The sequence below is a fragment of the Mus musculus genome, chromosome X, assembly GCF_000001635.26.
Source record: "Mus musculus strain C57BL/6J chromosome X, GRCm38.p6 C57BL/6J".
In the NCBI taxonomy this organism is placed as follows: Eukaryota; Metazoa; Chordata; class Mammalia; order Rodentia; family Muridae; genus Mus; species Mus musculus.
In genome coordinates this window covers 140,984,876-140,999,528 of record NC_000086.7, presented here as the reverse complement: position 1 = coordinate 140,999,528, position 14,653 = coordinate 140,984,876, and the positions used below count along the sequence as shown (strand labels likewise).

At 44.9% G+C, this 14,653-nt stretch overlaps 1 protein-coding gene across 8 annotated transcripts in view; it reads right to left on the bottom strand.

Moving 5' to 3' along the window:
• Atg4a (autophagy related 4A, cysteine peptidase) overlaps positions 1 to 14,653 on the bottom strand; it is a 210,350-nt gene that overhangs the window by 164,666 nt on the left and 31,031 nt on the right. For 5 of the 8 annotated variants that reach the window (NM_001379681.1, NM_174875.5, NM_001379682.1 and 2 more), the window contains 8 exons: positions 13,140 to 13,250; positions 11,292 to 11,363; positions 9,273 to 9,371; positions 6,611 to 6,712; positions 6,388 to 6,460; positions 4,847 to 4,926; positions 4,089 to 4,267; positions 3,888 to 3,966 (listed from right to left, as the gene is read on the bottom strand). In NM_001379681.1, the coding sequence (NP_001366610.1) occupies positions 3,888 to 3,966; positions 4,089 to 4,267; positions 4,847 to 4,926; positions 6,388 to 6,460; positions 6,611 to 6,712; positions 9,273 to 9,371; positions 11,292 to 11,363; positions 13,140 to 13,250 (795 nt within the window). Of the gene's footprint in view, positions 1 to 3,887; positions 3,967 to 4,088; positions 4,268 to 4,846; positions 4,927 to 6,387; positions 6,461 to 6,610; positions 6,713 to 9,272; positions 9,372 to 11,163; positions 11,250 to 11,291; positions 11,364 to 13,139; positions 13,251 to 14,653 lie in introns of all 8 variants that reach the window. The other 3 variants (XM_017318600.2, NM_001379683.1, NM_001379684.1) reach the window with 2 other exon arrangements.

Here is a 14,653-nt window from a genome sequence, read left to right as displayed (position 1 = left end):
CCCTCTGCCTCTGCATCTGCCCCTCTACCTCTTTCCTCTGCCCCTCTCCCTCTGCCCCTCTGCCTCTCTACCTCTGCCTCAGCCTCTATGGCTCTCTCCTCAGGCCTGTCTACCTCTACCTCTGCTTCTGCCTCTGCTTCTGCCTCTACCCCTCTGTATCTGCCCCATTCCTCTACTTCTCTGCCTATGCCTCTCTGCCTCTGTCCCTCTGTTTCTGACTCTGCCCCTCTGAACCTCTCCATCTGTCTCTGCCCCACTGCCTCTGCCACTCTGCCCCTGCCTCTGTCCTCTGCCCCTCTGCCTCTGATGCCTGACTCTGCTCTGCTGCCTCTGTTTCTGCCCATATGCTCCTCTGCCCCTGACCTCTTCAGCTCAGCTTCTGCCCCTCTGTCCCTCCCCATCTGCCTCTGCCCCTCTGCCTCTACCCATCTGCCCCTGCCTTTCTGCCTATGTCTCTAACTGTGCCACTGCACCTCTGCCCCTGCCCTTCTGCCTCTGTCTCTGTCCCCCTGCATCTGCCCTCTGCCTCTGTCATTGTCCTCTGCCCCTCTGGCTCTCTGCCCCTCTGCATCTGCCCCTCTCCCTCTTTCCTCTGCCCCTCTGCCTCTACCTTTCTCTCAACCTCTGCCTCTGTTCTCTGCCCCTCTGCCTCTGATGCCTGCCTCTGCTCCTCTGCCTCCATTTCTGCCCATATGACCCTCTGCCTCTGACCTCTGCAGCTCAGCTTCTGCCCCTCTGCCCTTCCCCATATGCCTCTGCCCCTCTGCCTCTGCCAATCTGCCCCTGCCTGTCTGCCTATGTCTCTAACTATGCCACTGCACCTCTGCCCCTGCCCTTCTGCATTTGTCTCTGCCCCCTGCCTCTGGCCCTCTGCCTCTGTCATTGTCCTCTGCCCCTCTGTCTCTCTGCCTCTGTCCCTGCCCCGCTGACTCTGTCATTGTCCTCTGCCCCTCTGTCTCTCTGCCTCTGCCCCTCTGCCTCTGCCCCTCTCCCTCTTCCCTCTGCCCCTCTGCCTCTGTCTTTCTCTCTCAGCCTCTGTTCTCTACCCCTCTGCCCCTCTTCCCCTCTTTCCCTCTGCCCCTCTGCCCCTCTGCCCCTCTGCCCCTCTGTCCCTGCCTGTTTGCCTCTGACCTACTGCCTATGGCAATGTCCTCTGCCCCTCTGTCTCTGTCCCTCTGCCTCAGCCTCTCTGGCCCTCTGCTCAGGCCTGTCTGCCTCCGCCCCTCTGCCTCTGCCTCTGCCTCTGCCTCTGCCTCTGCCTCTGCCTCTGCCTCTGCCTCTGCATCTGCAACTGCCCCTCTGCCCCTGCCTGTTTGCCTCTACCACTCTGCCTCTGCCTCTGCCCCTCTGTTTCTGCCCCACTCCTCTACTTCTCTGCCTATGCCTCTCTGCCACTGCCACTCTGCTTCTGACTGTGCCCCTCTAAACCTCTCCATTAGTCTCTGCCCCACTGCCTCTGCCCCTCTGCCTCTGTCTCTGTCCTCTACCCCTCTGCCTCTGATGCCTGCCTCTGCTCCCCTGCCTCTGTTTCTGCTCATATGCCCCTCTGCCTCTGACCTCTTCAGCTCAGCTTCTGTCCATCTGCCTCTGCCCCTCTGCCTCTGACCATCTGCCCCTGCCTCTGCCTATGTCACTAACTGTGCCACTGCACCTTTGCCCCTGCCCTTATGCCTCTTCTCTGCCCCCTTCCTCTGCCCCTAGGCTTTGTCATTGTCCTCTGCCCCTCTGTCTCTCTGCCTCTGCCCCTGCCCCTCTGCCTCTGCCCCTCTGCCTCTGTCTCTGTCCTCTGCCCCTCTGTCTCTCTGCCTCTGTCCCTGCCCCACTGACTCTGTCATTGTCCTCTGCCCCTCTGTCTCTCTGCCTCTGCCCCTCTGCCTCTGCATCTCCCCCTCTCCCTCTTCCCTCTGCCCCTCTGCCTTTCTCTCTCAGCCTCTGTTCTCTGCCCCTCTTCCCCTCTGCCCTTCTACCCCTCTGCCCCTGCCTGTTTGCCTCTGCCCCATTGCCCATGGCTCTGTCCTCTGCCCCTCTGCCTCTGCCCCTCTGCCTCTCTACCTCTGCCTCAGCCTCTCTGGCCCTCTGCTGAGGTTGTCTGCCTGTGCCCCTCTACCTCTGCCTCTGCCTCTGCCCCTCTGTATCTGCCCCACTCCTCTACTCCTCTGCCTATGCCTCTCTGCCTCTGCCCCTCTGCTTCTGACTCTGCCCCTCTGAACCTCTCCATCTGTCTCTGCCCCACTGCCTCTGCCACTCTGCCTCTGTCTCTGTCCTCTGCCCCTCTGCCTATGATGCCTGCCTCTGCTCCTCTGCCTCTGTTTCTGCCCATATGGCCCTCTGCCTCTGACCTCTTCAACTCAGCTTCTGCCCCTCTGTCCCTCCCCATCTGCCTCTGCCCCTCTGCTTCTGCTCATCTGCCCCTGCCTGTCTGCTTATGTCTCTAACTGTGCCACTGCACCTCTGCCCCTGCCCTTCTGCCTCTGTCTCTGCCCCTCTGCCTCTGCCCCTCTGCCTCTGTCACTGTCCTCTGCCCCTCGCTCTCTCTGCCTCTGCCCCTCTCCCTCTGTCATTGTCCTATGTCCCTCTGTCTCTCTGCCTCTGCTGCCCCTCTGCCTCTGCATCTGCCCCTCTCCCTCTTCCCTCTGCCCCTCTACCTCTGCCTTTTTCTCTCAGCCTCTACCTCTGTTCTCTGCCCCTCTGCCTCTTGGAATCTTCCCCTCTGCCTCTTCCTCTCTGCCTCTGCCTCTCTGCCTCTGTCTCTCTGCCTCTGTCTCTAACTTTGCCTTTTCCCCTCTGCCCCTGCCCATCTGCCTTTTACTCAGCCTTTCTGCCTCTACCCCATTGCCTCTGCCATTGTCCTCTGCCTCTGCTTCTGCCTCTGCCTCTGCCCCTCTGCCTCTGCCTCTCTCCTTCTGCCTCTTCCTCTGTCCTCTGCCCCCTGCCCTTCTTCCCCTCTGCCTCTCTGCCTCTGTCTCTGCCCATCTGCCTCTACACCTCTATCTCTGCCATTTTTCTCTGCCCCTGTGCCCCTGCCTCTCTGCCTCTTGGCCTCTGCCTCTCAGCCTCTGACCTTTGGCCTTTGCCTCTGCCCCTCTTCCTCTGCCCCTCTGCCTCTCCTCTGCCCCTCTGCCCCTCTGATTCTGCTCCTCTGCCTCTGCCCCTCTGCCCCTCTGCCCTCTGCTTCTGCCCCTCTGCCTCTGCATCCCTTTTGTTGGGATTAAAAGAGTGCTATACCACAAACAATTTTAGAGGTTTGTAGTTTAATGTCTTAGTCGCACTTTTGGGAAAGGCACAACTCTGCTTTGTATCTTCTACTTCCTGCCTCTTCATGACTTGAAATAATGAGATAGCTAGTTTATTAGTATTGACCTGAGAAACCAGTGGATGCTCCTGAACTTCTGCCTCTGCCCCTCTGCCCCTGCCTGTCTGCCTCTGTCTCTGCCTGTCTGTCTCTGCCCCTCTGCCTCTCTGCCTCTGCCTCTGTCTTTTGCTACTCTGCCTCTGTCTCTGCCCCTCTGCCTCTGCTCCTCTGCTTCTGCCCCTCTGCCTTCAATAAGAAGGATATCAGCAAAGCCAAAATACAGAAACCCCTCTGTCCTCCGACCCCCATGCAAAAAGAACCATTCTGGGGCAATAACCTTGTGTCCAACCAGTCGGAAAGATCAAAACTATCCTACCAAAGGCAGAAGCAGATGTATTAATGGGGACCTGGTGTTCAGCAAGCACAAGGAAAGAAGAATCACTCTGTATAGATCAGTTTGGAGACAGAAGGAGCTTACCACATTTTCCCTAAACTTAAGCAATGCCCACACACCAGAACCTATATCCCAGGAACATTTTTGTCCCACACCCTTCCCTGGCCCATGACAACTTACTTGCAGTTCATTCTTTCTTACCTAAGAATCCTATGAAATAATAGGCGTTATTTGGCTTTCCTCCTAAAGCCCCTAAAGACTGTGGCATCTTAAAACACTCCTAAAGGGAAAGAGAATGCAAGATTCTCAACTCACTTGTGGACTGCTGCTCACGGATCTCTGTGCTGACATGCGCAGTGTGATGAGCGGGCAGCAATGGGTTCAAGATAACAGGAGACTTACTTTGAATGCTTCAACATACACAGGATTGATTTGGTTTATGCCCAGGCGAAGGGGCACAATGAGCAGCAGGGGTTTCCAGGCTGAGCACGGGACAGAGGTGTCTCTACTCTGATTGGATGCAGTCAGAAAATCACCAGCTGGGTCAGCAGCACCCACAGGAAGAACACAGCACATTTTCTCTACAAACAAAAGGCAAGAGATCTGGTTGAGTTGGGACTATCTAGCACCAGGACTTTTCCCAAAGGTAAAACACACGGGACCTTGCATGCTGCTGTCCCTGCCTGGAAGGCCCTCTCCTTTGCCACTAGGAAGCAGCTAGTCTCACTTCCCACAGAAATTCTAGGCTATTCATTCAGATCCTGGATCTTCATATTGGACACTGAGCAGTTTCTTAGTGTCCAACAGGTATTCTGAACTCATTCCAAGAATCTCATTTCTAAATTAGTCTTTGAAGACCTTGGAGTCAGGGACTGTATAGTTGGGTTTTTCTAACTTTAATGGCAAAGAAATCAGGCCAGGGCAATAGCCAGTCTCTATGATTCAGCTACTTGTGATTCAACAGATTATAGATACCGGAGCTTCTTTACAACAAAGTTTTTCCCCTTCAGAAGACTGGAAAGGAAGGGAACAGGGCCCCTCTACTCTCCTAGGCTCCCTGTCCTGGTAGAGTGAACCACAGTATCTATTGAGTTCTAGATTTCTGAATTACAAAATGGACTACAGCTACCCATGAGAAGGTTAACAGCCCAGGGACTCACTGATATCTTCAATGACCACTGTGTTATCCATGGAAACATAAACAGCCAAGGAATTCCATTCATCAAATAAAGCGAGTTTTCTGTGAAGCAACATATAATGAAATCACAACTGGAAAAGATGAGAAGGTCAGTTGGAAATGGTACAATGTATTCCCAGATTACTCATGTCACGTCACACTGAGCTGAGCCACAAAGAAGTGTGTACTTGGTTAGCTCTGGTTTCTTTGACAGAGCTCTAAAACATTTCATGCCCAGGGCTTTAGAGATTACCACAGAGCCACTGTATCAGAACTTGTAAAAGAAGATCTTGCTTTATAAAATGGAAGAATCTACCTCATCTAATGGCAAAATTCCTACTGGAAGAAAAGAAATGTCATCTATGTATCTGTCCTGAAAATCCCAACATATTTTTTCCTTAAATAAAAGACATTCTAAATTATTGTTTTTCCTTAAAAAAAATAATGTCATTAAAATATATGTTGGAGGCTTTTGTGGTTCCTTGGCTACTTGACTACTATTTAGGAAGCCCTGGGTCCATCCATCCAATCCTAGCACTATATATATATATACATATATATATATATATATATATATATATATATGTCCCTGGGATCCTCCTGTATCTGTCTCCCAGTGATGGGGTTATGGGTTATATGCTCATTGTTCTTTTATTAATTATATGGCCTCTTAGGTCTTTATGCTTGTACTGCAAGAATCTTATCCACTGAGCTATCTCCTCAGCCCTGTTACAGTTTTAATTTACTAATTATATATATATATATATATATATATATATATATATATATATATATATATATATATGAAAGTATCACCTTAAACCCACTAACGGATGGCAAACTGATTCCAAGACTCCCTTGGGATTTTTATGCTCCAATAGGCTCCAAATTCCTTGAGGTGATGACTGTGTCTCCGTTATTCCTCTATACCCAGTGCTTAACATAGCAAAGGCACCCAATAAATGCTAAATGAATTGGCAAGGCTTAAAAAAGCATATTTTATTTAAGGGGCAGTAATGCTATATTTTATGTGTGAAGGTCAAAGGACAACTTATGTAGGTTGGTTCTCTCCGTCCACCATGGATCAAACTCAGGTCATCAGGATTGGCAGCAAGCACCTTTCCCACTGAGCCATGTTGCTGGCTCGTTAATCAGGTTTTTAATATTATACAGGATCAAAGTCTCTTTCTTGCCTATGCCAGTTAAGCCTCTGCCACTTAGTATGAACCTTTTCAATTCAATAGACCCTCGGGCTGATGGTTCCCTGGCACACGAGCATCCATCTGAAGGGTGAGAAACAGAAACAGAGTCCTGGAGCATAGCCACATAGATAGATACCGGTGATTGCCCTTCTGAGATAGCAAGACAGAGGTCTATGCTTATCCACATCGAAGCAGCATGTGAACAAAATGGTAGAGATGGCTTAGCAGGAAGGGGAGGATTACAGGCTGATGGAGGTTTAGCTGCCTGGGGATGGAAGCATAAAAAGCAAGTAGAGCAAGCAGATGCCAGACATTTACTTACTTTATCACCTGTGCAACTGTGTTTGGTCCAAACCATTCGCCAATTGATTTCCCTTCTCCTACACCCATTTGTGCTGTTTTGTGTGGAAAAATTAACATGTTAGCAAAATATCTTTTCTCTAAGGAAAAAAGTAGACAGAGAACTTAGTGTAGCCACATATAATAAGTAAGGGGAAGAAAAAGTTCATAGGCATACTTTGAGACTAGAAATTTGATGATCTTACCCATCTGATGGATTGAATAGCAACAGTCTTTTCTATCTAGGAAACACTGCAGTATCCTTTGGTATTCTTTGGGTTGTTCTTTTTGTCTCTCCCAGTTCCAATCTTTTGTGGAGGAGAGGAGGGATAAAAATAAGTAAGTAAGTAAATAAATAAATAAATAAATAAATAAATAAACAAACCACAACTGCTTATTGCCAGGCATTAAGTTGGAAGGAAAACAAAAGAACTACATCCAAAAGGCAGGAATGGCAAGGTGTTCCTACGTACTCTTCATTTAGATAGCAGATGCTGCAAAGGTGGCAACGTGTAAGGATTTCATGGGTATGAAGTAAAAGCCAGGGCTAGGGTGTGTAGCTACATGGTAGATGACTTGTCTGGTTTGTGGGGGTGGGGTGGGGTGGGGTGGGGGGAGTTAAAAGCTGAAGATGAACCTGAGCAGAGAATTAACTTGCCCCAATAGCAGGAGCTGGATAAGGATTACATAACAACAGTATCACACAGGTATTTCTTGGCTTATAACTCAGATGTCATAGTGTCTCATCTCTACACAAACAGCAATGGCTTTTGTCGTTACATTCTCGCAGCATTAGCAACAAGTCTTATGAGGGGAAGTACTATTCCAACATACAAGAGTTTATGTGGAAATAATATATACCATTCATTGCTAAGGAAGTGCTTTTGAAAATTGTATACTAAGAAAAGAAAGAAAGAAATACTATAATTCCAGCCTTGAGGAGGCTGAGGCAGGAATATTTCAAGCTCAAGGCCAGCCTAGACTATATTTTGAGTTCAAGATTAGCCTAGGCTATATAGGGCAAGACCTTTCTTTCCGCCAAGGGAAACAGAAGGGAGATGACTCAGTTGGTAAAGTGTTAGCCAACGTGAGGACCATGGCTTGGAAACCTAGCACCAATGGAAAATACTCAGTGTGGCTGCAATATGCACCTATAATCCAGTCTGAGACAGACAAAGACAGAAGGGTCCCTGGGGTTTGGTGGCCAGCCAGTCTAGCAAAATCAGGAAGTTCCAGGTTCAGTGAGAGACCTTCTCTCAAAAACAAGGTGGAAAGGGATTTAAAGAAGATATGTTAACCTCTTGCCTACACACACATACACACACACACACACACACACACACACACACACACACACACACACACCTTCATATATGCCAACAGGCAACCATGGTGGCCCAGACCTATAATATCAATGCTCTGAGATGGGAGATAGAGGCAGGAGGATCATGAATTAATTTGGTGACAATTTGGATGACAGGATCAGTTCTGGGACCACCTGGGCTACATATAAGATGGAAATATATACAATGTATGGAAATGTCTCAATAAAACTACTACTTTGTGCAATTAATATATGCTAATAAGGTATTGATTTATCCCTTAAAACAATAACAAATCTCGATTAGGAAGTATGTACAATACTTGCTGGATACAGAGCCAGAGTATCAGCACAATATTCTTACATCTATGCCACTTCGCCCTGGACAAATCACTTCACTGCCATGAACCTCAGTTTTCTCATCTGTGATCTAGAAATGATGGCAGAGCACAGGGAAAGCAAGCACAGAATATCCCAAATTCTGGCAGGAAGGCAGTTAGCTCTAAAACTCCCAAGCCCCTACAGATCCTCTCCAAAATCTGGCACCGGACATGTGAGTCTGCACAGTGAGATTAATAACAGTCACCAAGGCCGGCTGCTTAATAGCATAGGAAAGTGGACTTATATTCCAATGTCTGAACGGGTGTCCATCCAAGGTTATCCAACAGGGGTCCATGAAGAAGCATGCATATGTTCCAGAGAACACAAAACAAGAATTACCAGAAGGTTCTTAACTAATGAAGCCACCTCCTACAGAAGCTAATTTAAGGATTTCTTCAATATCAGATGGATGTAGTCAACCAAAACCAAAATAGCACTAGCTTCCTTATTAAACGCTTCCTTTAGGTCACTCACATCCTGAGCCTCATGGGTATTTTAAAAAGAATCAAGAAACAGAGTGCCTACCACACCCTTCTTCCTTCCTGTTTTCTTTGTTATCTTTTCACTTGATTTTTTGTTTTGTTTTGTTTATTGAAACTGATCTTGCTCTATAGCCCAGGCTGGTTGGAAACTTAGTATGCAGGCCAGGTTAGCCTCAACCTCACAGCAGTTCTCTTGCCTTGGCCTTCTAAGTGATGGGATTATGGGTATAAGCCACCATGGCCACAGGTTTTTGTTTTGTTTTGTGTTTTGAGACAGGGTCTCTCTATGAAGTCCTGGCTGACATGTAATTCCATAGTTGAACAGGCTGACCTCAAATTCAGAGACTTACTTAGCTCTGCCTCCTGAATACTGAGATTAAAGCTATGCACCCCCATGTCCAGGTTAGGGTCACAGCTTTTTTTATCTGACATTTTTGAGGACCCTTCCAAAGAATAACAACAATGGAAATTCTAAATGACACATCTCCCCAGGTTAATTCTGTCCCCAGAAAATAACTCTCACATAAGGACATTCCTCCCTCTCATGATGGGCTTGGTTGGCTTGTCAGCCCATTACTTGAGATGTTACAAAGAAATTCAGGATCTGTAGTTTTGTTACTGAATGTTGCAACAAGTGATATAACATACATTTCTGGAACCATTTGTAGAGCAAATGGAACTCACCCCTTCCCAAGTGTCTGCAGATGAGGGCTTGAGCCAGCATCATCTGCCCACAGCGCAGCATACATCCCCATCCAGCATCAGATGAAGGGCCTGTTCCCCCTGTTGGCAAAATGGATGGGCATGAAAATATGTTCCTTAGGTTAATCTTTTCTCAGTCATCAGCATATTTGAAACTACAAACACACACACACACACACACATATGTGAACTCTGAAAAGAGAGACAACAATAAATGTATTTAGAGCTCATATAAGGTTTGGATATAGGAATGGAATGAGTGAAGGTAATACTGAATCAGTGGAAACAGGTTCTACAGCCAAAAACAAAGCAAACAAATGAACTCAACACGTCCCTTAGGCTTCTTGCTTGGAGACTGCAGAGCATGCATTCTATTTTGGTAAGTGACTATCTATAACTATGTATGACTATCAACAAGCAAAGTGCCTTGGCTAAAGCACAAATACTTCCACCAAGTGTGGATGTCAAAATGATCAAAGATATATGAAAGGCCCTTGATTCCCATAAATGTATCTAACGAAGTTTAAAACAACAAGTAGATGATAGAACCCTGATTAGGCAGAAGACTAATATTGTACAATCTAAGCATACACTCTCCTGACTACCAGTGAGCTTTATTAGAAGTAAATGGAAAACTATCTAGCAGTTCTGGAGTCCACACAGGATACTGGGTATGATGAGTTTGGTCTTACATAAAATGCTACTGATAAATTAGATATACATTGTATTTCTAAAATATAGAAATTCAGCTAATAATAAGAAAATAGGTTCCATTTTAAGAAGATTTGATGTAAAGTCACTCTTGTAGGGACCTATTCAAAAGGACCAACATAATCAGGTAATGGTTTCTTTTTCCAACTTAGAAGTAGAAAAGTATTCTAGAGGTATGATCTCAGAAGTCTAATTTCAAAGAAGTCATCGCTCTTGTTAAAAAAAAAGTGCGCCAAGTTATTCTTCCTTATTCTGATCCCTTCGTTATAGGGACTGAAGGAGCACTGCTGTATCAAGACTAATGGAGGTGAATAGATTTGTGAGCTGGAAGGAGAGCATTCAGGCTCTTGCTTATGTAGGGATATAAGGTCAGAATAGTACAGAAAAGGTAGGGTAAAATCCACATACAGCCAGATCAGCTATTACCAAAACACTTGAGAGTTGGTTGACTCAGAGAAATTGCTCAGCTCTGTAAAGATCTCTTCCTCCAGGGAACATTAACAGTTTAGAAATGATGAGTACTAAAGAGTGTTCTTTTGTGGTACTACTGCCTGAAGAACAAAGAAAATGTTTGTGCGGACTTCAAGTTCAGCCCATCACGGGAAGGTAAATCTCACTCCAATGACAAGGTTCAGCCCTGCACCAAAATTGATCAGACAGGGTTCTTTTTAGGAGAGTAACTTCCACCCCTTCCTTCTTTCCATGACACTAGGGAGTGGTTGAACTATTCACAAACATTTTACAAATCTCTCAGATGAAGCAAATTCATTTAACTTCATGAATTCTCCTTTCTTTTCCCCTAGACGGCAGCTAGGAACAGACTAGAATGAATTCTAAAGAAATCTTTCTTAATTTATCTCTGAATGTCAAAATGTTCTCATCTCATGAGGAAAAAAGCAGAAGGAATTATTTTCTTTCCTTCAAGGCCCAAGCCTCTTTAATAGTCACACGGTGCCATATAGCAATGGAAGGTAATTTAATACCTAGATATTACCTAATTAGAGCTTATTTGATTTTTTTTCTTTTAAAAAGTGATACCATCTGCTGCATGAACACTTGACGGTGGGTTGAAATGACTACTGGTGTGACAGTACAACAGCATGGAGTCACAGGTGAATGGCTACTTCCACAATGACATTTTTGGATGAAATGTTAAACTTACCTGCTCCCCTAAATCAAATTCTTTGCCAGAGTGAGCTGTTAGTTCTGAGGTTTCTGTGATGCCATTGATAACCTCAGGCAAACTATCTACAAGGGAGAAAAGCACAGCACAATAGGTGATGTACCTACCAATCGGGGAAAACTTCCTTCTGTATGTAAACCATAGACGAGCACTTATATCAGACAACAGCTTAGATTTTTCTGTAATTAAATGTAAAGTTAAAATTAAATCACCATATCCCATCTTCTTTTTTTAAAAAAAAATGCCTACATTTGACTTTTATGCCAGCAGCAACCTTATTCTCAAATAGTCAATCACGTTGATTGTTACAGGACGTTCACAGGAAACCTCATCTCATTGGAGTCTCATCATTCCAATCCTTCCCTTTACCTTCATTTTCACCAGAGCTACTCTAAAGATTCTTCTAACTATTCTTCTAGAATAATCTAAAGATAATTCTATGATCCTAGTTCTCAAGAGCCTGAGGCAAGAGGATTACAAAAGCAAGGGCAGCAAGTAGTGGGGTGGGACTTAACTTGGGATTGAACTCAGACTCTGCTCTTACTGTGTACATAAACTTACTACTCACATTTTCTGAGCTTCTGTTCTCTCGTCCATAAAAGAGGAGTAGCAATACCTACTTTATTGAGGAGCTATAGTATTAAACAAGATAATTCATATAAATGCAATATATACATACATATACATTTATAAAGCACTTAGTTGATATCTAGTATGGAGTATGTGCCAAATATTGCTGTTATTCTATGCCTGTCCCTTTAAACATTTACATAGGTCACTTTTACAGGCTCTATACCTTCTAACTTGGCTCTATGCTAGGAAGGAATGCAAAAAACAAGAAAAATTAGTTTGACAGACATTTCCCAGCCGAGCACAGTGCTGAATGCCTGTAAATGCCAGCAGTTTGGAGGGTGAAACAGGAGCACTGCTGTGAACTTGAGGCCAATCTGGTCTACATAGTGAGTTCTCGAATTCCAGGTAAGCTTGAGGTATAGAGTACAACCCTTTCTCAAAAACAAAGGGAGGGAAAATATTTGCAAATTAGTATCTAAGTAAGGGCATATGTGGCACCCTCGATCCCCTGTTGCTTGGAAAGTAGCAATAGAAAGGGTTCTCCTCTACCCCCTCACTTTGTCCTAGAGAAGGAAGGGAAGGTCTAGAAAGAAAACGGCCCTTTCCCAAGTTAGAGTTCAACAACATCTCCTCACCATTCAGAATTCTCCAATAAAATACTGGGGCCTTGCTCCTGCCCTTTGGTCTGACTCCTCCCTTCCCTTACTCTATGCTAAGGGTTTCTGAAGATCCTTTCTTGGGAAGTCATATATCCCAACACAGGCTTTTGGTAGATGGAGAGTCCTTTGTGGTTTCAGAGCACCAGGTCTTTGCTACTATGTAAGAATGTTGTGTTAAGTGGGAAAACTCAAGCCTCCTTTCTATCTACTGCAAGTAGATACAAGTTCTATATAAAACCAGAATCAACTATGACAATGCAATTATTAGAAGAAAATCTGAAAACAGATGATTTCTTGTGTCTGATATTACTTCTGACAGTTGTGTTTGTGTGGAAGAAGCACAAGGACATGATAAGAATAAAAACTGTATAGCCCAATGACTAAATCCTGGCTAGTAATACTATGAATGATTGCATGTGTTTGAATCCTATGTCTCCTGGAATGGGGACAGGACTTCTTTACAGAAAAGAATAAAGATATGTTGCTTTTGCAAAATGTTCAAACAAAAACCCAAATCATGTAAATGACCTGCTAAGGTTTCTCAGGGTCTTGGAAGAAACTGTGAAACAAGCAAGTTTTCATTTGCTGCTTAGTAATCTGTGTTGCAGTAGTTTCAGCCCTTGTCAAGACAAGGTTTTATCAATCCAAAAAGAAAACTGAGAACCTCTTAGCCTCAGGCATCCATGTTAGCTGGGTCCTCCCCACCAGTGCCACCAGGCTTACCTGTCTTAAGGGGGTGCTGCTTCCCCAGAATCCATACCAGCTCATCTGTATCCGGGAATTCTTCCAGGTAGTCAGGGAAAATAAGAATCTGGTTTTCATACTTGGACATAACTAAAGGAAAATGAAGACACATAAACACATTTTCAGAGATACGGCTTACTCCTGTGATTTGCTGACTTCTGCCTTTGCCCTGAAAGTAAAAATGTCATCAGGTTGATGCTAAAGGAATATTTGCTAAAGGAATATTTAAATATATTTGAATATTTGAATATTTAACCATAGATATTTGAATATTTAAATAAGTGGGTGCACAGCCAGCACTTTATTGAGTGAGCCACCTTTCAAGCTCTTCATACTTCCTTTGACCGTATTTTCATGATCCCATTTAAATGATATCTGAAAATCCGCATGCCCAGATTTAGTTTAAAACTTTTCTTTCACGGAGCCTTCTTCATAAACAGCCCCTTAGGTAGCTTCTCCCCACAAAAGTAGACCAAGGTAAGATGGTAATACTGGTACACTTGGCTCTTGCCTGTTTCCATAGAAATATTTCAAGGTTTATATGGTGAGGTTTCTAGGAGCCAAGGAGGCTGCATTAAGACAAGAGAATGTGGAATTGTAAGGATGATAACATTATAGCTAGAAGACTAGGTATTTTTACAGTGTTTTTATTTTCCATCTTACTTACATAATGGCTTATACAAAGAAGGCTCTTGAGGCTGATCATAAATAGAACTTGTTCCTGAGAGTCACAAATGACTATTGTGGTGTTGTGATATAATAAGAACTATATATTTGCTCTCTGTCCCCATTTTCTGGCACACAGCTCTGAAAATCCCTGTGATTTCCTGAGCACCAGGATGTCAGAAGTATCTTTTTTTGTTCTATTATTTGGCCTTTGACCCTAGTTCTGGACTCTGAGCTCCAAATCCCTTGAAATTTCCTGGGTGATGAGAGTACCTTCTGTTCTAATACGGCTGCTCTTGATGAGCACTCAGATGTGGCTAGTCACCTGTAAAACTAAGCAATGACTGAAAGTGTGGAAACTTCATTCCAATCCCTACTCTGCAGGAAGGGAAGAGGTTAGAAATGGAATAAAAAGTAGCTCACGCATGCACCATGAAGCTTCTATAAAACATTCCCGAATGCCACTGTTTGGGGAGTTCTGGATATGTTGAACACATAGTAGTACCTACCGAGGGAACAGAGGCATCCCCTCCTCCACCTCCCATACATATCTTCTGTTTGGCTATTTATCCGCATCCTTTGCAATGTTTTTTTTAAAAAAAAAATGTCTGTAAGTACTTCCCAGAGTTCTGTACGTAAGCCTTGCAAATGATTAAGCCACAGATGGGGAGAAATGGGGGACAGCCGTTGTCATGGGGACTACACTTTATAGCTAGTTAGTCAAAAGAGGAAACCACAAGCTAGGACTAATAGCTGTTATCTCAAGTGCAGGCAAATCGAGACTGAAAGTTTACTCTAAGATCTGACCCTAACACCAGGTGGACTGA